At 41.8% G+C, this 23,057-nt stretch overlaps 2 protein-coding genes across 11 annotated transcripts in view; one reads left to right on the forward strand and one right to left on the reverse strand.

The window, feature by feature from the left end:
• PPFIBP1 (PPFIA binding protein 1) overlaps positions 1-23,057 on the reverse strand; it is a 177,942-nt gene that overhangs the window by 101,166 nt on the left and 53,719 nt on the right. For all 10 annotated transcript variants that reach the window (XM_033866971.2, XM_033866966.2, XM_033866967.2 and 7 more), the window contains one exon: positions 21,142-21,236. The gene's annotated coding sequence lies outside the window, so the exon portion shown is untranslated. The remainder of the gene's footprint in view (positions 1-21,141; positions 21,237-23,057) is intronic.
• C11H12orf71 (chromosome 11 C12orf71 homolog) lies at positions 7-2,517 on the forward strand. Its single transcript, XM_073788913.1, is given in 3 exon segments — positions 7-242; positions 1,126-1,676; positions 2,137-2,517. Coding segments are annotated over 3 exon segments (873 nt in total). The 5' UTR covers positions 7-226; the 3' UTR covers positions 2,443-2,517.

Below are 23,057 nucleotides of genomic sequence, written 5' to 3' on the forward strand. Positions count from 1 at the left end.
TTTCTATCCCTTTTTTCTCTCTTCCCACATTTTTGACTATAACTTGGGTCCTTGTGTTGCCATGGTAACCAACAGCCCCAGAACACAGACTTCCGGCAGTTGGACTTTTAGCCACTGAGACTCAGGATCTGAAGGATTTTTCACCTCCCCGGTTTATGGCTCAGGAGTTGGCAGCACCTCTTTCACGAGGGCAGCCACCAGAGCAGAGCATTACAGAGACTACAACATGTGCGTGCATGCGTGTGAGTATTCTTACCCTCTGCCCCAGTTACTCACCGGGGCATCATAGAAAAAGCTGCACTAAAAAGTGCCATCAGATGGTGGGAGGATGGGCATCTAAATGGCTATAATCTTTCTGGGAAGCAACTTGGTAACAACTATTAAGGACCCTTTAATACATTAGTGATCTTTGATCCATTAAACCCACATTTAAGAATATAAAGAGAGACAAAGATTAACAAGGGAGTTTACTGAAGATGTATCCATTAAGAACAATAACTACTAATGGTCATTAATAAGAAAGTGGTAAAAAGTGACAGAATAGCCATATATATGTTTATTGTAGGTTGTGCCATGAAATATAATAATCTCAGTTTCAACCAATGTGACTTTCATATCTACATATATATGTGATGTGACTGCACACACACACACACACACACACACACACACACACACACACACACATACACACACGTATAAGTACATATAAAGAAAAAGAAGAGATTATAAGGGAGTCCACCAAAATGTTTTCATGATGATTATCATTATCTCTGGACAGGAGGAATCACAGGCATATTGATTTTGATCCTCATACTTTTTTATATTTTTCAAATTTTATACCATGATGCTCTTTTTCTTTTACGATACAAGTTCTTTCAGCTGTAGTAACAGATGATGTGAGGCATCCGGTGAAGATGCTTAGTACAGAGGGTCGTATAGAAGAGGTTTTGAAAGGTAGAGGGCTGCCTCTTTCATTCTTCACTACAGATTGCGAAACAGGACGAACTTCTATCAGAATGCGATAGCTCCAAATAGAAAAAGGAATGCATGACGTTATTGCGTAAGTACCGTTATTACCTTCTTCTTTTCCCCAATCCCACTTATTTTTTCTTTCTTTTGAAGATCCCTGGGATGAGGGAGACCTGAGATTTGCGCCTTTGAACTCCACGGCGCACTCATTCTCCAGCAGCTCCGAATCAAACCTGAGTCTCTCTGTGGGCTATTTCCCCTGTGAGGACAACTTTTCCTATGAGAACATCGTCTCCTGTGAAGACACATCTTCTGAAGGTCCTTCAATCCACTTTGTCCCTCCTATCCAAGGGACATGGTGGACTGAAAACATAGGGAGACTCCTGGGGAGATGAGACCAAATACAGGACGACCCAGAGCAGTTTTGCAAACTAAGAATCACCCTGGCCTGGGATGTTGACATGGCCTCTAAGAATTCAGACTCGATGGCTAATTGGGACCTAAGTGGAGACAACCAGTGGATAGACAAGTATCCCAAAGAGAAGACACAACTGACTCTCAGCAAACTGGACGGTCTTGTGCAAAAGCTTGAGAAATTTCTTGAGAACCAGTAAGATGACGAAGATGAGGACTGTGTGTTCCATGAATCTGTTCAGCAGGAAGACTCTCAGCTGTCTAGCAGCTCCCCTCCAGGTATGGCTCAGGTTAGTCATCAAGAACATGAGAGCTGTCAACACTTGGCCAAGTTCAACCCATCAGAAAATGAAGATGTCATCCAGTTTCCACAGATTCCTCCAAGGCTTCAGAAGTGAGCACAGAGGTGCCTCACAGGCAAGCAGGGGCCAGGCCTGGCGGAGGGGCCAGGTGGGAATACACAGAGAATTACTACCTGCTGTAAAAGGGTCAGAGTGGAGCTGAAGGGAAAAAACTGAGGAGCACCAAGGCAGAGAAGAGGGTAGGAAAGTAAAGAAAAAGCCAAGAATTATGACCAAAATAGGTGTGCATGTGTGTGTGCGTGGGTGTGTGTAAGTATTAATGAGTACTGAAACTGTGCATGTACAGTTGGGTCACTTTTGGTTAAAGGATTTGAGCTCCATAAATGGATAAATATTGACCCCACTGTTGTCTAGGTTACACAATATCTAAAACTCATTTTCTTGGCAGATAATAAGCGAGGTGACTGGCAGCCAAAGGACAAGTATTGCAGAGACCTCCTCAATCTCATCAGGTCCGCAAGAGAAGGAGGACACTCACTCCAGCACACAAGCCCTCTCCTGTCTGAACTTCGGGTGGATCTTCCGCTGGCTAAGGCACCAAGTCCTCCCTTCATTCTGGGGGAGAGAGCACCCCGAGAAGGCCACTGAGAGCCCCCATCAGCTAGCGCAAAAGAAACGACTCTCTCACGGAAGCAAGAGAATCCAACCTCAAGAATCCCTCGAATTGGGCCACCCCATATCGCCAGATTTTTAAACTTTTTGATAGCCCCTATTCTACAATCCCCATGAGCTATTTTTTCCCCAATAAACAAAATACATATTCTTGTTATCCATGTCTTCCGCTCCCAGCTCAAGATGCTGGCTCAGGCTGAACGTTTATATGTTGGCCCGAAGACGGAAATATATTCTCTGGGAAGTTTCAGTATTATCATCCTTCCTAACTTGAAGGCATTCTTTTTCCCTCCTCTCTCCACTTCTTTCTGTATTTCACCCTATTTCACTTTATATATTTTAACCTATTTTCTCATTCATCCAAATCCCCACTTTCTGAAGGCAGCAGTACAGCCCATCGAATTCCCAGCATGGCAGGACGGCTTTGGTTGAACCTGCAGGACTCAAGCAAGTGGCAGAGGATACCAAGTCCCTCAGGAAGCTAAGTTCAGTTGGCAGTGTCAGGCGTTCAAGGCGGCGGATCTGATGTTCCCAGAAGACCTGACTGGTTCTAGTGCACCTTACCTTGGCTAGAATAAGTAGCCCACTTAGGAGGAATGCGAGGGTGGGGAATGCCTAACTCTCCTTATTCATAAGATGGGGAAGGTAATAATACAGACTTCATAAGGTTGTTGTGAGAATTAATGAGATAATGCAAGCACTTGAATAATATCATTACTAACGTTATTGCTATGATTCATTCTCCTGAGGATATCCCCAGAAGCCCTGATCCAAGGAACATCCAAGAGTGGGAGGTTAAGAGTCAGTTCTCATTGAAATATTTCCCACACAGAAGCAATATTTACAAAAAGTTATGGGTTTCAGCAGATCTTGACTCAACCAAGTTCCCTCCCAGTCCATTCCCCACTGTGCCCTCTCAAATTCCTTTACAATGGTCACTAAACTTTCCAATAAACGTCAACTTCTTTGAGGAAGGCTGTAATCACACTTTTAGCCCCTATTATTGTTATCACCTCACCTCCCGGGTACCACCACCATCCTCCTTATTCACCCTCAGGTTTACTCAAGAGCCCTCCTTCAGCTTTTGCTACCACCCTATAGGACCTTCAGAGTTCATATGATTCTTTGGTTTCAAATTCCTTCCTTTCCACAATGTTAATTTCTTTATCTCTTCCTTCCTCCCACAAAATTTAGCACATAGGAGCACAAGATAATTTTCTAGCTTACAAAAAACAAAGCAAAAACAAATTCAATCTTTGAGCTCCAGCTGGCTTATTATTTAAGAGATAAAGCCATGTAAACATATGACTATAAAGGGTTATGGCTGGTAATACAGTAGTTTGTACACGGTCCATACTGACTACTAAACAATAATCAATTCAACATGGGGAGGTTGATTCATATATGAGGTTGCTTGAGTCAGAAATGTGGTTAGTTTAAGGTGGAGGACTTTAGAAACTGGCATGGAGTTAAGGTGTGCGATCCTGGCTGGTTATACATGAGAGACACTGGGGAGGATATTGTCCCCGGAAAGACAGCACCATGGGAAGGAAGGAATCAAAGAGCAGGGCCTTCTTAGCAGTATATGCTCATGGTCACACCCTGAATCTCTGCACAGCCAGACTCCTCACTTTATCCACCTCTCTGAGAATATTTTCCGTTCAACTAGCTCACGTGTATGCCCTCCGCCACCTTCAGCTACTCTTTGACTTCACCAAGACTTTGAGTCCCATTACCCTACCAGTTCCATGACTTTCATTCACCTCCTTCCAGATGCAACCTTTGCCCCTCCTTCCCAAGCCATGGCATATCCACCACATCTACTAGCATTCACAGTGCCTGCCCTTTTCTTCTCCCAGCTCTTCTTTTAATCTATACTCTCCAAATTCCCCAACAGAACAACTGTCTTGCTTCTCATAAGAGCCAATACACAAATATAGGAATTACCTTCTCCATTCCCTGGAGAATTCCCCCAATGCCTTCTCAAGTCCACATTGCCTGGGGCACTCATCCTTAAAGACCCTGCTCTAGGGCTGCTATGAGGCCAAGACTGATTCTTCCAGTTGACATGGTCAACTTTACTTAAGCTGTCCCCCAGGCCCTACCCTCACACCATGACTTGTACTTTTCGGCTCTCTTGATATGACTATTTTACCTACAGACTCCGACCTCTTGAGGGCAAGCACCAGGTCTCGGTTCCTTTTCACTGCAAGATCTTAACACAGTGTCTGGTACAGAGTGATCTCTCTGTCTCTATATAATCTTTTTAATGATTTGAATATGTCCTATTTCTCTTTTTTCCTACACAGTTTTCTTTGAAAATGAAAAACAACAGCTTAGAGTTGCTATTCCTTAAGTCAAAAGTCACTGGCCAGCAGGGTTAAGAGCAGGAAAGGAGAGTTAAGGGGGAGACAGGAAGAAGAGAAAATGGCAATCTGTGAAAAGTCAAGTGAGGTGGCTTGACCTTGATTGAGAAACCTAAGACCAGAGGAATTTAGCAACTAATTTGAAAATTTAATTCAACAAATATACGTGGAGCCTTACTGTTGCTTTAACCAGACACCATGATACGCCTAAAAGAAAGATGACATCTCCTACCGTCATGGCGCTGGTAACCAGTCTTGTTGCTTTGCTCAATTCTTTCTCTAGTAATTAAGCCAACCTCTAAGAAAAATTCACCCAAAAACTCCCTTTAAGATCGCCCACACTGAATAAGAAGCCCTCTTCATTTGTAAGATTTCTGACATATTTGTGTTTATTTTTCAGTGTTGTATAAACCTGCTTGACAAGTATGAACCCACCTCTACGGTTCAAGCAATGCACTTTACAAGCCTTTGTAATAAATAAATATATATATATATATATATATATATATATATATATTTTTTTTTTTTTTTTTTTTTTTTTTTTTGCGGTCCGCGGGCCTCTCACTGTTGTGGCCTCTCCCGTTGCGGAACACAGGCTCCGGACGCGCAGGCTCAGCGGCCATGGCTCATGGGCCCAGCTGCTCCACGGCATGTGGGACCCTCCCGGACCAGGGCACGAACCCGCGTCCCCTACATCGGCAGGTGGACTCTCAGCCACCGCGCCACCAGGCAAGCCCCTGTAATAAATATTTTTTATAAAGAATTGGAATGCTAAATATTCCTTGGGGTTGTGCTACATCTTAGAAAGTGAGTCAAAGTGTTTAAAAATAGGAACTATTTCAGTACCTCCTCATTTATTACAGCGTCAAATATGCTATGAAGCTCTTAGCTACATGCCAACCTAGGACCAGGTTCTCTGCTCTGTGTCGTGTCCAAAGAGCTGGTGGAGGCCACTACACACCAAGTGGACTGACAGCAAACTGGGCGTGGCCATGGAGAGACTCTAGCTCTGCAGAAACCTCAAGATTCTAGGAGAATGACTGTGCTTGCCGGGCACATGCCAGTCTAATTCCTTCAAGTGAATTGCTCAACCTTGAGACCCATAAAGTTCAGATGCTTGAATTAGCGAGGTTTTGCCTTAAATATTCATATTCTGGAATCTATAACATCATCATAATATAAGCCAGCATGCAGGGTAAGAAATTATCAAACAAATGCAAGGAGTATTCAGCTGTCCCCAAACACAGAATTGGGATATAGGTTAATGTAAATTTTATAGGCCATCTCATGCCACACCAATTTTTCACTCAGCAAGATCTCAATGAGAGAAAAAAGTGTGTGATCCTACTATACCAGCAAAATACGGGCAAGTCATTTTTCCAGACTTAAAGAACATAATGTGAAAATTCATGGCTCAAAAGGATGCAGGAGTCCAAGGTCTACCTGGTCACAAAAATAGTGTCCAAGATCCTCTTACAAAACAATGAAAAGAAAAATAAAGCAAATTATAAATGAATTCATAGAGAGTGCTGATAATTACCCCTATATTTAAGAATAGTTTTGTTTAGGCAGGAGGGATAGTTACATGCTTCAAAAATAGGTCTTTTCATTATGAACTGCTCGCAGGAGAACTGATATTGCACGCAGGGTACTCTCTAATCTCAAGATGGATGGGGGGGGGTTTTCAATTGCACCGCCCAGAGTCAATCTTTTCCTGCTAGCCCTTACTACCGCAACAAAGAGAACAACACTCTGCTTTCAAAAGTGAAATAAGATCCTCATCAGATAACACTGAGTCACTGAGTGAGTCAGTCATGAGCAAAGCAGGTATAAAAGCCTTAGGATAAATCTTAAAGGAATTATAAGCCTAGATCAAGAAACCCCCCCTACGAAACAATTTGTTTACTATCCCACCTTTCATAGGAATTTCATGGTTTTGATGCCCATTTGATTTCAATCTAACATGCTTTGTAAAGAACCATTGAGTGTTTTCAAATGGGAGGGCAAACAATATCTTCAGATTGTGGTTGGGTTGAATGAAAATTCGTCTCATTATTATTGAATTCTCTCAGCCTACAAGGAAATCAGAATGGCACTTTACTTCGTTTTTCCTCATCTGCATCATAAATCCTTAATAAATCTTAAGGATTTATTATTTTAAGGGCAAATCCCCGAAACTAAAAGACACTCTCTCTCTCTCTCCTAGAACTTTACTATACACCCACTCACAAAGAAAACACTTCAGACATTTAAAATATTAATATATTTTTGGATAGTTGCTTACAAGTTTCCCTTTCGTCAACTCCTCTGCCATCTGTCTTTGGGGCCTAGATTTTTCCCAAAGAGGGATGGGAATGAGAAGGAGAATTTTTCTCCAGTAAAGTGACTTTCGAAAGTTCAGTTAGTACCATATTGCAACCACCAACACAGTAACTGATTCACATAAGGATCAAAGATGAATGCGAAAAACACTGGCTGAATAACTGACTGTTGGGGAACAAGATATGCACATGGTCCCCAAGAATTACCCCACAGATGACTTATTAGTGATTAAGGGGATTGGGTACCTTTACAATGGAGAGGTCCAGTGAACACCAGCTTAATCCAATGATTAAATTTAGCCTAACCACCATCCTGTACCTTCTAAAGAGAAGCAGTGTATTTTTGCTAGCAATGTTTAATCTAAATCTAATCACTAGGAAACCAATGGATGAACCCAGATTGAAAGACATACTTCTAGACAACTATCTCAGACTTTCCAAACATGTTAATGTCATGAAATGAAAAATAAGAGAAAACGAAAAAAGCAGGGAGAGAAGATAGTTCAAAAAAGAGACTAGGGCTTCCCTGGTGGCGCAGTGGTTGAGAGTCCGCCTGCCGATGCAGGGGACGCGGGTTCGTGCCCCGGTCTGGCGAGATCCCACATGCCGCGGAGCAGCTGGGCCCGTGAGCCATGGCCGCTGAGCCTGCGCGTCTGGAGCCTGTGCTCCGCAACGGGAGAGGCCACAACAGTGAGAGGCCCGCGTACCACAAAAAAAAAAAAAGAGACTAAAGAGACATGACAACCAATTGCTATTTACCATCCTTATTGAATCCTTCAAATCTACAAAACTACCATAAAAGATATTTTTTAACAGTTGGACAAGTCTGAATGGGGACTGTATTTTAAGCCCTTCGAAACAGTTCAAGAAAAAAACACAAAATAGAGAGAAAATGAGAAAACAGAGACGGGAAAAATATTAAGAAAAACTCCAGTAAGTAGGGAATCCAGATCTCTGCTACTAAAATACTGTATTTGCTGTTCTTGTGTGATAGTAACGTCTTAAAGATGTACGTATTTAAAGCATTAAAATTTTTACTCTAAACAAAACTTAGGTATTAATCTGATTTCTCAAGTGGTATAAACTGGGCAGTTCTTTAATCTGGATTCATTCATCCTGGCATCTGCCTTTGGATTTACCACCTTTGGATTTAAGGAATTTTCAGTCTCATGGGTTAATAAATATTCATCCCCTAAGTCCCTCTAACTGTAAAAAGACAAATTAGTGCAGTTGAAAGAAGATTAGCATCTAGGCACTTTTAAAAAACATTTCAAATTTCAGGAGTTTATTTAGCTTTTGTAAGAGTAATTTTGCCCAATGCGGAACCAGGGTCTCTGCCCTCAAACTATCCACAGTTTTCAAGGCCTGGATAGCTCATGTTTACTTTCAAAAGAACTTCTTGGGCATTTTCTATGTTTCTCACAAATCAAGAACAGTTTGCCACTTACAATACTAACAATTCCTACAAATTGTTTTGACATTTCCTTTTATTTTGAGTGGTGCTAGATTGTTCTGCTTCTTCCAACCTAAGAAGTAGCATAAGCCTAAAGTCACCATATAATGCACTGAACATCCTGAGGGACTTTTGAGAGAAGAGGGTGCTACCAGAGTCCTTATTAACCTTTTATGGAGCATGTCTTTTATATGATTAAAGCTATAGATTTTCTCTTAAACAAATGCACGCATTCATATATACTAAACACTTTGCAAACAATTCAGAAAGTTCAGAGATTCTCTGAATCCTACGCTTTAACTCCAGGTTCAAAACCCAAGTTCTTAAATAAAACTTCCTGGCTTCAAATCCCAGGTCCACTGCTTATTTGCAGTGGATCCTGGGGAAGTTGCTTAAGCTCTCTGGGCTTTCCATTTGATCTTTAAAATGTGATGCTATTCGGTTGGCCAAAAAGTGCCTTCGGTTTTTAAGTAAAAATAAAAGACACATTTTTCATTTTCACCAAGAATTTTATTTATTTTTTGTAGAATAGAGGGTTTTTAAAAATTTTTTTTTAATTTTATTTAGTTAGTTAGTTTTGGTTGCATTGGGTCTTTGTTGGACACTAGGGCTTTCTCTAGCTGCGGTGAGCAGGGGCTACTCTTCGTTGCAGTGCGCAGGCTTCTCACTGCGGTGGCTTCTCTTGTTGCAGAGCACGGGCTCTAGGCACGCGGACTCAGTAGTTGTGGCTCACGGGCTCTAGAGAGCAGGCTCGGTAGTTGTGGCTCACAGGCTTAGTTGCTCCGCAGCATGTGGGATCTTCCCAGACCAGGGATTGAACCCGTGTCCCCTGCATTGGCAGGCGGATTCTTAACCACTGTGCCACCAGGGAAGTCCCACCAAGAATTTTAGTGAATAACGTATTCACTCTTTTGTTCCACTACCTTCTGCCATTTTTCAGGTAACTCTATAATTCCATCTTCCCAAAACTTTTTATCTTTTTGAGCAAAGAACTGTTCCAGGTGCCTTTTACAGTCTGTCAGGGAATTGAAATTTTTTCCATTAAGAGAATTTTGTAAAGATCAAAATAAATGGAAATCCGAAGGTGCAATGTCTGGTGAATATGGCAGATGAATCAGAACTTCCCAGCCAAGCTGTAACAGTTTTTGCCTGGTCATCAAAGAAACATGCAGTCTTGCGTTAACCTGATGGAAGATTATGCGTTTTCTGTTGACTAATTCCAGATGCTTTTCATTAAGTGCTGCTTGCAGTTGGTCTAATTGGGAGCGGTACTTGTTGGAATTAATCGTTTGGTTTTCCGGAAGGAGCTCATAATAGAGGATTCCCTTCCAATCCCAGCATATACACAATATCATCTTCTTTGGATGAAGACCAGACATTGGTGTTGGTTGGTTGGTGGTGGTTCACTTCGCTTGCCCCATGATCTCTTCCATTACACATTATTGTACAGTATCCACTTTTCATCACCCGTCACAATTTCTTTTAAAAATGGAGGGACTTCCCTGGTGGTCCAGTGGTAAAGAACCAACTTTCCAATGTAGGGGATGCGGGTTCAATCCCTGGTTGGGGAACTAAGATCCTACATGCCGCAGAGCAACTAGGCCCATGCGCCACAACTACTGAGCCCGGGCACTGCAACTAGAGAGCCTGTGTGCCAAAACCTACAAGCCCATGCACACTGGAGCCCGCATGCCACAACCAGAGAGAGAAAAACCCGCATGCCACAACTAGAGAAAAGCCCGCACACCACAACTAAAGAGAAGCCCACCCGCCACAACGAAAGATCCCCCATGCCACAACTAAGACCTGATGCAGCCAAATATAAAAAATAAATAAATAAAAGTAAAATGAAATAAAAATAAAAATGGAACATTTCTGTTACGTTTAGAGAATCGCATGCGGAAATATGGTCAAGAAGGTTTTTTTCACTTAACTTATGTGGAACCCACACATCTAAGTGACGAACATAACCAAGCTGGTGCAAATGATTTTCACTGCTTGATTTGGATATTTTCAGTATGTCAGCTATCTCCCACGTGGTGCAACACTGATTGTTCTCAATTAACGTCTCCATTTGATCGCTATCAACTTCAACTGGTCTACCCAACCATGGAGCATTGTCCAGCGAGAAATGTCCAGCACAAGACTTCACAAACCACTTTTGACCCGTTCGATCAGTCACAGAACCTTCACACACTGCACAAATCTTATGTTTTGCGTTTCAGTTGCGTTTTTACCTTTCTTGAAATAATAAAGCATAATAGGCCAAAAATGTTGCTGTTTTCCTTCCATCTTCCATATTAAAATGGCTACACAAAAATTCACCAATTTTGATGTCTTTTTTTAAATGCACACTGATATGACAGCTGTCACATACACTCTAACAAAATTGTTTCTAATGAAGTTAAAGACAACTAAATGCTACTAGAGCCATCTTACGGAAAAAGACGGATGAAACTTTTGGCCAACCCAATAATAGTACTAACCTCAAACTGCTATGGTGAGGATTTAGTAACAGTGTCTGACACCTAGTAAAAGCTTGTAATTTCTAGCCACTGCCCTTCCTGTCTTATACCTCCTCTGTTTTGAAAATTTGCATGGCTCCTAATGACCACAGAATTAATTCCAAGCAAACTGCCATTACATTTCCCTCCATCAGATTATGATGTGCCTTCCCAGTTTTATTTAACAATGCTCCACCCTCGCCCCCATGCTCCCTGCAGTACTTGCCCCCTGCTGTTGCTCCCTGTACTTTCCTGCCTCAGTGCCTTTGCTTACACGGTTCCCTCCCCTTGGAACTGCCCTAACCATGCTACTACTCCTTCCATCTGCCTTGCCACCTACCTACTCCCAACTGCACCCTTCAAGGCTCAGGTTAGATCCAAGCTCTTCTATGGAACTGAGCAGGTTGGAAATAAGTTTCTCCTTCCTTTGTGTTAACCATGGCTCTACCTGCAGTAAGTGTACATTTTATCCTGTTTTACAGAAATGCGCTTCCACAACTTTCTCCCCCACTAGACAAAAGCCCCTGTGTTCTGCTTATCTTTTCACGCTCCAAAGCCCCTGGCCCAGTTTCTTGTACATAGTAGCTCCACGATAAATGCTTGGTGAAATGAATCGTTAATCTGCAGGAAAGAATTGAAACAGATAATATCTGAAATTGAATGTCATTTCCTCTCACATAAAATTTCACTAGCTTCTACTTTAATTAAGTCTAGTCCCTGGATGTTTATATTGGGGGCCAGGGAGTGTGGCACAGTGTAGGTGTTTCCTGAGTGGAAAAGCTCAGTTTTGTACAACAGACAAAGCTACTTAACAAAAGGGCAGCCACAGCTTTCTACTTGTCTTAATAGAAAGTGATAGTCTATCCTCTCTTTTTTGTTTAAAAAGACGTTTTAAGCCTTCTTATTTCCTCTAGATAATGTTTAGATGCATTCACTCATTCAAATACATTTACTGAACATTAACATGCTAGAGGCTGTGCACAAAGGTGAGTATCACAGACACTTCCTCTGCAGAGCTCACACTTGGGGAGAGACAGGCATCTTGCCAGACATAGCACAGGGGCTGTAATTTGAGCTAGAGCTGAACGGAAGAGCTGGGCGAAGGAGCAGACAACACTGGCAGAGGGGACAGTCTATGCAATGGCCACAAGTCCTAAAAGGCATGCTTGGGATCCAGTGATGAGTCCAGTTTAGCTTGAGCACAGGGTGTACTTCAGTGCGATGGTTAAGAGATTGAAGTCTGAGGTGCAGGGATGGAGCCAGGTCACTACGGAGCTTTGAATTGTTTCTTATGCGGAGAATGGAGTTTTTGAAGCAAGAGGTTGAGATGAACAAATCTATGTTCTAGAGAGAAGTTTCTAATAACAGCAGTGTGGGAGTGGGGCTGAAGTGGAGAGAAGTTGGTATCAAGAATGTTAGAGAAAAAAATCCTGCCAGCCAGGCTCCATGGTGAGATGGAAGAAAGAGTCCAGTGCAGTTCCAGCCCTTAAGTAGTTTTCTCAAAACGTTTGGTGGTCCTCCTGTTCCATCCTCCGGCCCAGCTGCAATACCCTCCACGCTACATCAGCTCTGACATTACTCTCTCTGACAGTTAGTAAGCATTTACCTGAGTTAATTTAATGAACACGGTGGACATGATCTAAGTTGAAAAGATACATCAGATTCATATTGTGCCCTCAAGTGCCCAGGCACCATGGAGCAGATTTCTCCTGGCTCATTCTGTCATTCATTTATTTATTATTCATTCACTTGCGGAGGTCCCACTATGTGTTGGCCATTATTACCCTTCATACCAAGGACATGGGGATACACAAGATGTTGTTCCTATTCTACAGGTGTTCAAAGCGAGGGCAGAAGTGTTAACTGTCATTTACTCAACAAAAGGAATCACTAATTGGCCTTCATCTTATATGAAGCTGTCTAAAAACGTGTTCTGGATATTGGTCACAATAGTAACTTGTAACTCATTTTTACCTTAAATGATTGGCTTTCTACGTGAACTGTAGAGCTGGGCTGAGGAGGGTTCCTGCTACAATGTCTGGGGTTACTTTGCTTATATTATACAGTAGATGTCTGTGAATCTGCCCACTCACTAAAATTTATTTGTAACCCCAAAATCAGTATCAGTGGCACTTTTGCAGTTGTTCATGGCCACGTACAGAGTGGCAAAAAATTTGAGTGCCCGTGTGCATGGTCCCAGCTGAGGTCAAACAAGGCAATGCTCTGCCTTCTCATTTCAGCTTAGCTCTCCTACTATAAATAAGTGTCCTTTTCATGGTCTATCCTGTGCCATGTTTTTCATATTTCTGTGCTTCCGGTTGGTGATTTCAGTGTTTAAAATGGTCCCCAGGCATGAGGCTGAAGTGCTGTTTAGTGGTTCTAAATGCAAGAAGGCTGTGAGGTGCCTGGTGGAGAAAATGCATGTGTTAAGTAAGCTTAGTTCAAGCACGAGTTACAGTGCTGTTCATCGGGAATTCAATGTTAATGTATCAGCACCATTAAATAAGGTCCCTTTAAATGGAAGCAAGGTTATGTATTGGTCAGTTGTGAAGACGCTGTGACAGAAGCTCACAGGAACCTAAGCCCGTGAATCCCCTAGAAGCAACGGTTCAGTAGGCACTAATTCAGCATTTTGGTGACTTTACAGAATGTCGCTATTGCAACAAACAAGAATCAGCTGCATTCTGTCAGGTCAGGAGTACAGAGAACACACGGATTTTTTCTCAGCTCTACCTCCTGAGGATTCAGGAATGCCACAGAGGGAGGAAACAGAAATCACTTTCTGCTAAGTGAAATAAGTCAGGCAGAGAAAGACAAATACCACATAATCTCACTTATATGTCCAACCTAAAAAACAAAAACAAAATAAAATGAAAACAGACTCACAGATACAGAGAACCAATAGGTGGTTGCCAGAAGGGAGGGTGATGTGGAGGTGGGTGAAATAGGTGAAGGGGATTAAGAGGTACAAACGCCCAGTTATATAACAAACAAGTCATGGGGAATATGGTCAATATTATATAGCATAATATATACAGCATAAGGAATATGGTCAATATTATTATAATAACTTTGTACAGGGATCGATGGTTATTAGGCTTATGATGGTGATCATTTCATAACATATGCAAATGTCAAACCATTTTGTAATATACCTGAAACTAACGTAATATTGTATGTCAAATGTATTTCAATTTTTTTAAAAAAGACAAAAAAATAAAAAAAACAAATTACTTTCTGGGTCCTGTAACACTTCAGTAGAATTAGTTGGTATTTCCTGTGCCTGTAAAGTCACTTAGACACAGTCTCACAAAGAAGGTCAACATAAACGGGTGTTTTGGTATCACCGTTTTCTCTTGGGTGAAAACTTTATGCTTAAAGTCTGATACTCCTTCAAGACCACCTACTCCCTGCTTGATACGTAGTTTTTTGACAGCTCCAACAATCTGGGTAAAAGGCCTCTGAAAGAGGTATTCTGGGCCAGACCTCCGACAAGATCAATTTAGACCCTGAAGAACCAAAAAGCCCACTTTTCTAACCAAATAATCCATTCTTTAGTTTCTAAAAATTTATAAACAATAAGACTATTTAAGTCTCACCAAATTATACAAAACTTCTGAGAATGCCCCGGAATCCCATGTTTCCCCTCAAGCAGGAAGCAACTCCCAGACATCAGTGTACTAAGAAGCCAGCTTCCCTACTCCAAGAATTCCATGCCTTTGAACCAGAAGCATTAATGGAGAATTCCATCCTGTCTTCTTGACTCTTTCCCAAGGTTGAGCTAGTGTTTATTTGTTAAAGAAAACAGTCATCCAAACACAGATCTGTTGAAATGCTTCCAAGCAAGATGAGAGGCCAAGGCAAGAACAGCTAATCAGAAACCCAGGGCAAGAAAAGCTGGGTCCAAAATAAATATAGTACAAAATGCCCAGAATAGCCCAGAAAGACAGCTGATGACCTTTTCTTCTAAAATCTCTTAATATCACAGAATCAAATGGACCAAATATTTAAAGCCAAGCATATAACTACTACCATGAAGGTAAAGGAATAAAGTAAAAACAAACATACAAACAAGAAAAGATGATGGTACAACAACAACTTGTGTTTTGAAATACAAACAAAAACACAGACGGCAAATACAATTTACTGTACCTCATTTAGGAGTTGGTCGTCGGCCCGGGATTACGCCTCAGTTCAAGGTAATGGTCACAGGAAGCTGTCAAGGCTATTTCAAACTTTGAAAGCAACCATAATGTTTCTAAGGAGATAGCATATATTATTTTTTGCCTGAAGCTTAAATGAATCTTGTGACGATGCCTGTGAATTGCCACACCCCTAATTTAAGTCTCCTCTTGGCTGGAGCATCTCTGGGCCATGATCTGACAAAGAGAGGCTAGCATTATGGACGCAAGGAACACTGACCACACTTTTGGAATCCAGCCTCATTTCTGTGATTATAACGCACAAAGCCTTGAGCTACTGCTAAACAATGGATTGAAGAATGACTGAAAACCCTTCTCCCACTTCTTTACTCTCAAAGCGATGGAGACCCTGGCTAACTGAAATTCGGGTGCCAGAACCCAGATTTCCCCAGAATACCACAATATTAAACCACAGATCCACTAAGCGGGAGTCAGAATTCCCGCAACCCTCTTCCTCCTTAAAACACTGCTGAGACTACATACGTAAGTGCCATTAGAGATGCTAAGCCCTCCTCGTTAACCGCGGAAATGCATGGCGACTTGAGAGAAACACACACCACCTGTGCAGCTACACAGCCAGCGTGTATGTACGCCCACACACACATGCTCCCTACATATTTTGATTATTTAGACGTGTAAACATTTCCTGCTCTCTGTCAACAGTTACACTCTTGCATATCTGTATTAAGGAGAAAAAAAGTCAAAGGCACTGACCAGTTTCCCAAGAGGTGAGGAGAAAAGAAAACAACCGAGAATAAAAAGATGGCTATGGGCTTCCCTGGTGGCGCAGTGGTTGGGAGTCCGCCTGCCGATGCAGGGGACACGGGTGCGTGCCCCGGTCCGGGAAGATCCCACATGCCGCGGAGCGGCTGGGCCCGTGAGTCATGGCTGCTGAGCCTGCGCGTCCGGAGCCTGTGCTCCGCAACGGGAGAGGCCATAACAGTGAGAGGCCCGCATACAGCAAAAAAAAAAAAAAAAAGATGGCTATGACTTTGGCAAGTTAAGCAAAGAGCTTCAAGCAGCCCTCCAACTCCATCCACATGCTCACACACATGGAAGCGTCTGCTTAAAGGAAGGGTTCTAACAGCCCAACTAAATCTCCATTTGATTGTAAAGGTGATCTTAGACATTTGGTGAGAGAGAGAGATAACTAAAGGGAAGAAAAATAAAAAGGAAAAGCTTTTGTGAATTTCATGAAGAAAAGAAATTCATTTATGTATTATCTCAGGTTATGATGAACCAACGAAGCACAAGACAAAACCACATATGTGACACACGATTCCAAACAAGATAGCCATCCCCAAGCAGTATTTTCAGAATGTTTAGTTCAAATTGCCTAGAATAAAGAATGTTTGGTCCAAGACACATAGTCAGGAGATAGAAAAAGTCAAACCCCATGTAGTAATTAAAGTGATAGAGATTGCAAGAAGGGTATGGACAAAGGGCACACAGGGACCGAGCTGGGGTGGATGCTGTTCTTTGGGGATGATGCTATCTCAGTGGCTACAAATCGCCTGCTTAGAAACCACTACACGACCGGGTGGAGTGATCCTGTGGGCAGGCCCGCGTAACGGCCTGCACATCCCCATGGCCTTCCTCGGCCTAATGAAGAGGAGGCCATGCTGAGGTCCCACTTCATTCCTGTGCCTGGGTCCATTCCACCTCAAGGTGGTATAACCAGACAGCTTTCACCACCGTCACCCATGATCTCAAGAACCACTACCACATGGGAGAGACCAGGGTGTTGCCTGCACTCTAGGCAAATGATATTTCTTCTACTTGTCAGTCGCCAGAGCATCTAAATGTCTTAAAGTACAAACATTCCAAAGTTCTCAGTTTACTTTAAATCTTTCCTACATGTTCTCCTCCACCAGCTTCATGCAGATACCCCTGGGTGTAAGAGGATAGAGGTAAGAACTTAAAAGTAATTATTAAGTGATAACACTATTTAGCAGTTAATCTTATTTTATTAATTCAGTTGAATCTATTAAATCATTTCAATGCTAGATTTTGTTGTTGTTGTTTTTTGTGGTACGGAGGCCTCTCACTGTTGTGGCCTCTCCCGCTGCGGAGCACAGGCTCTGGATACGCAGGCTCAGCGGCCATGGCTCATGGGCCCAGCCGCTCTGCAGCATGTGGGATCTTCCCGGACCGGGGCACGAACCCGTGTCCCCTGCATTGGCAGGCGGACTCTCAACCACTGCGCCACCATGGAAGCCCTCAATGTTAGTTTTTAGATATCATTTTTAATAAATAATTTCTTCAACATCTGGAACCGCAAAACGTATCCAAATTTTGTGATACTCCCAACTGTGGGGCTGTAACATGAGAACTGAGAATTTAAGCAGAGACATGAGATAAGGCCAAAGGCAGCTTTCATAATCCAGCTATGTCATATATTTAAATTCAATGTCTTGAATATTTATTTATGTAGTTTAACATAAATATAAACATCCTTTGATGAACAAAGCAAGTGTATGGGAGCTGGTTAAAGTAAATATCAGTGTGAAAATGAATTTATATATACTCATATGGCCTGCACAACAGTCTGGTCATTTGTTTTTTACTTGCTGTGACGTTCACTATGTTGTGAACTTAGGTCATATCTTAAAACTACTCCTTCCCCTACTATCATAAGAACCAAAACCTGCTGTCACAGAACTTCTGACCTGGGGCAAACCCATGAAAGAATACAGCATTCAGAAAAATACAGCTACACCCCAAACTTGATATTATTACATTTACAAAACTCACAGAATCTTCCTCTGCCTCAAAGTCTCAATCTAACTTTCTCATTTTACAGATGAGAAAACTGAGACCCAGGATTAATAATACACCTGAAGTCCCACAGCTAATTTGTAGGGAGGTCAGAACTAGAATTTCAGAGTCTTGGGTCAAATGTTGTCTTTGACTCAACTCACTCTAAAAGCTTCCTTTTTAGAACACTAGATTATTCATTTGTTAGATCATAATCACACTGAGGGCAAAATCAAGCTTCATCTACACCATTTGCCCCAATATCTAGTCCAGAATTCATCAACAAGTGGAAAGGTGTCCCCAGCCACAGCCAGTTGGAATGGACACACTATACCAGCTGTGGTCTGTAGTGAATCACCCACAGAGCCCCTCACCGAAGCTCCTCGGTACATAAGGACACTTGTTTGCAAAATGCCTCTCAAGAATTGACAGTGTAATATATAAAATGATGAATTTCCTTTGTGCAAAATAACCCAGCTTTCCTGTGAATCTCAGCTCCCCTGGTCTCTTCCTGAACTAACGGAGTAAAACAGTTCCAACGACCAAGAGGGTCTTCACTGACACACCCTGGAGAGGGACCTGCCAAGGACACAGACAAATGTTTCTCTTCATCTTTCCTCTGAATTTCAGTTTAAGGCGGCACAAGTAGGAAAATATTTGTGTTAGTGTTCACCATACTTAAAAAAAAAAACACTAAGTTAATCTCATATTTTAAAAAAATAATCTGGAAACTTCTACAAAGTATCAGATACAGAGTCAAATGGGTGATATCAGTAATAATAACAATCAGAAAAATAATAAGAATATTGGTTATTATTTTTAGTGCCAGCGCAATGCACCCAGCAGCACACTCCTGACACTATCGAAGTAAATTGTCACAGAAAACCTATAAGGTAGGTGTGTCCATATCCCCATTTTACAGATAAGGAAGCTGGCACAGAGACATCACGGGGAAAGAAAGGAGAGCTGCGATCTGAACACAGAACAGTCTCCCGGCAAAGCCCACATGCTCACATCCTGTATTTGTTTGAAAAATACATTTATTCTTAGTTTGGTAACTTTACTAAGTTCATTCTTGACTCAAGATTCATACTTTAGGGACTGGTTCTTCAAAGCTTCCTTAAAACAGAAGTTAGACTTAATAAAGTTGTTCAAAAAATGCTTTGAGAGCTCCAGCCTGCCTGCCCAGATCAACTTTTATTTCTCTGTTCATCTCCTAGACTCTTCAGGTCTCCGAAGCTGATTCCTCCTCTGGGTTGTCACTTGTCCAGGCTCTTGATCTGCCTGGTGAAATACCCTAACCGTTTCTAGGGGAGCCCAGACACATCTGTCTTCCGGATCTATTTTCTCTTCTTGTCTGTAATTCCTTCCTGAACCCAACCGAAGCCCTCTTCAGTCAGGGGGGCAAAACCTTACCACATCACACACATATGAGAGGGTGCTTCCAGCCAGCCACACCCCCAAGAGTAATCTATGTTCCTAACCAGCATGCTTAGAACATCACACTGAAGCAGACACATCACCTGTCTACCTAAAATCAACTTGTCTGCTTGTAAAGATGTTCACTTCAACATTATTTCACAGGGCTGCTGAATCCAAATTACTGAGTTGTCCCTGACCAAAATACAATCATCAGCAAAAGATATGCACAAAAATACTCATTGGAGCACTATTTATAATACACCCAAACTGGAAACTACCAAAATAGCCAGTAACTACAAAGTAAACATACAACTGAATACCATGATAGTAAGGAAAATGAAAAAAATAAACTATACACAGTATCCTAGAGGCATTTCACAAACATAATAAGCAAATAAGCCAGACACAAAAGAATATAAACTATATGATTCTATTTATATAAACTTTAAAAATAGGCAAAATTATATCAATGGCATTAGAAATCAGGAAATTGGTTACTCTAGGGATAGAGGGAGGAGAGGTCTGGGGTGCTGGTAATTTTCTGCTATCTTGTGATGGTTACACAGATGTGTCCACTTTGTGACAATCATTCCATCAAGCCATCCACTTACGATTTGTGCACTTTGCTCTGTGTATAAGATACTTCAATAAAAAGCTGACTGAAGGACGCCCTGGAGGACATCTGGTCTGCTCTCCTTAGGTGGCATAAGAGTAACTGTTTCCCGTAGATGTTAAATACCTCAAAGGCACACAGGAAATCCGCGGAAAGGCTGGTCTAGACATTAGATCTCTTAACTCACTCTCCAGGTACCAAAGCTACCTCTCAAATTTGGGAGGATGTTTCTCTAACTTCCTTCCTTGTTGTGACTACAGCAAAGGTTCAGAAGGGTTAGGATCACATTCCTGTTAAGAACACAACCCAGAAGGTTCCGGGCTCCAGCAACAACTGTGCCAAGGATGAGCGTTTAAACACTATTTAGAATATGGCAAATCAGCAAAGTCAGACAGCACGGTGTTCACACCCTATGTTCTTCCCCTCTTCCAAGCTGTGTGATCGTCTGCACGCTCTTACCTCTCTCTGAACCTCAGTATCCTCATCTGGATCACCATCACTGAAATATCAACTCCTACTTTACAAGGTTGCCAGGAGGATAACACAAGGTAGTAGTGTCAGAGCAGTGCCTAGCACGTGGCAAGCACTCAGAAAAGGCATTCGTTGAATGAGGATTGATTGAATTGGTCAAGTGCTTGTCACTTAATAGAAGTTCAATAAATAGTTAAGTATCATTATGATTACTGAGCAAAAGAAACAGGGAGGAAAGGAGTAAATGAGCTTATATGGAAACACCTCACTTCTCTAAGCCTGTGGGGTCATTAATGGGTCGACCAACAATTCTCACTGACTTATATGGGGCACTAAAACGACCTGTGGGATAAAGAGCAATAAAGGATTTGAGAAAAGGGCAGGGCTTTTTATGTGTTAACCAGGTCTGTGTTTTCCTTTCTCCACGCAAATAAAGATTTGCTCACTGACTGTCACAACATGTCAAAGTTCTACAACCACCTATGTTAGTCATATTGCTTTTAGAATTTAAAAAATTTTAAAGGGGGTGGTGGGTCATAAATTCTCACAGACTTAACAAGGAGACTACATAGTCAAGTAACTTTACTCCTGGGAAAAAATTTACACACTGAGTGTACTGAAAGGTCTTAAAGATGTCACCAATGAACAATGATGAGGAGGGAGTTTACTTACATTTACAAAAACAAGTTTAATATTGGTTTTTTTTCTTCAGCTCTTCAAATCTTCCATGTACTGATTAGCAATCTGATCCATGAAGTTCTCTTATACTGAAAAGAAACAAATATAAAGAAGATAAATTAAAACTCACTGCAAACTATAACACACCATAATAATTTACCATATAATTTACCTAAATTATTATATAAGCAAAGAACATCAAACTAGATAACACGTGTGCAATTAAAAACAATACAATGTGTTAAGGACCAACAGATTTAACTGACTTCCTTCCACCTGTCTTTCTGCTGTTCCTTCTCTCCCTTCCTTTCTCTTCCTTCCTCCCTTCCGGCGTTCTTTTTTCCTTACTTCCTCAGTTACTGGACTACCTCAAATATTCCTTGAAGCCTGACCTTCAGCAGAAACCCACCATCATTAATTTTTGTAGCACAAAGTACCTGGCACATGTTAGGTACTTTATAAATGTTTGCTGAGTAAATGAATGAACCATAGTTTACCAATACTCAGTTGTTAAGGCTTTAAAAAAATGAGGAAATTTACTATTTTCTTGTCCAACAAGAATACATAAACAATATATAGAAACATATACACTGTTCTTTAGACTTGTCTGATTCCTGTATCTTTTCTTTTTCTTTTTTTTTTTTTTTTTGGCTGCAATGGGTCTTCATTGCTGCATGCAGGCTTTCTCTAGTTGTGGTGAGTGGGGTCTACTCTTCGTTGTGGTGTGCAGGCTTCTCATTACAGTGGCTTCTCTGGTTGCAGAGAACGGGCTTCAGTAGTTGTGGCACGTGGGCTCAGCAGTCGTGGCTCGCAGGCTCTAGAGCACAGGCTCAGTAGTTGTGGCGCACGGGCTTAGCTGCTCCGCGGCATGTGGGATCTTCCCAGACCAGGGATTGAACCTGTGTCCCCTGCGTTGGCAGGTGGATTCCTAACCACTGCACCACCACGTAAGTCCCCCTCATATCTCTTTTATTTTATTTTATTTTTTGTTGTTTTTTTAAAATAAATTTATTTGTTTTTATTTTTGGCTGTGTTGGGTCTTCCTTGCTGCGCACAGGCTTTCTCTAGTTGTGGCTAGCAGGGGCTACTCTTGATTATGGTGCATGGGCTTCTCATTGTCGTGGCTTCTCTTGTTGCAGAGCACGGGCTCTAGGCGCGTGGGATTCAGTAGTTGTGGCATGCGGGCTCAGTAGTTGTGGCTCACGGGCTCTAGAGCACAGGCTCAGTAGTTATGGCGCACGGGCTTAGTTGCTCCACGGCATGTGGGATCTTCCTGGGCCAGGGATCAAACCCATGTCCCCTGCATTGGCTGGTGGATTCTTAACCACTGTGCCATCAGGGAAGCCCCTGTATCTCTTTCAAATAACGTATACTTAGAAAAAATTCCCAGTAGTCTATATGTGGGCATGAATATCCTCACCATTACAGTACTACCATATATTTTGGTCATGAAGGAATGCTTAGGAATAGTAAAAGTTCCAATACCTCATAACTACCTCCACCCAAATGAGAAAGCTGAGTGTCTCCAAGTTAAATACTAGAGACGTTACCTCACATGTGCTTTTCAAATGTATATATGATCAGGGCCAGTTCTAGACAAAATTATGAAGTAGGAGTGTAGCTGTTTCCTTCTCTCTGCCCTTTTGAGGAGCCAGTGATCTCACATGTTTGATTAATCAGGGAAGCGATAGGATCAGCTCCAAAATTCCAACAACTTAATGCATATGGTTCTTGAGAACATTTTCATTTAAAAAAAAAAAAAAAAGAGCTTCAGAAGAGGCAGGTGCTTAACACTGAAATAAAATGTGTTACTAAAATGGAATTTGGGCATGAATGGGGGATAGAGGTTGTCTTGAAGGAATTTCTCAGCTCAAGTAAGATTCTGTCCATTCAGCCTCCCCTAAAGCTGA

This window comes from Tursiops truncatus, chromosome 11 (genome assembly GCF_011762595.2).
Source record: "Tursiops truncatus isolate mTurTru1 chromosome 11, mTurTru1.mat.Y, whole genome shotgun sequence".
Taxonomy (NCBI): Eukaryota; Metazoa; Chordata; class Mammalia; order Artiodactyla; family Delphinidae; genus Tursiops; species Tursiops truncatus.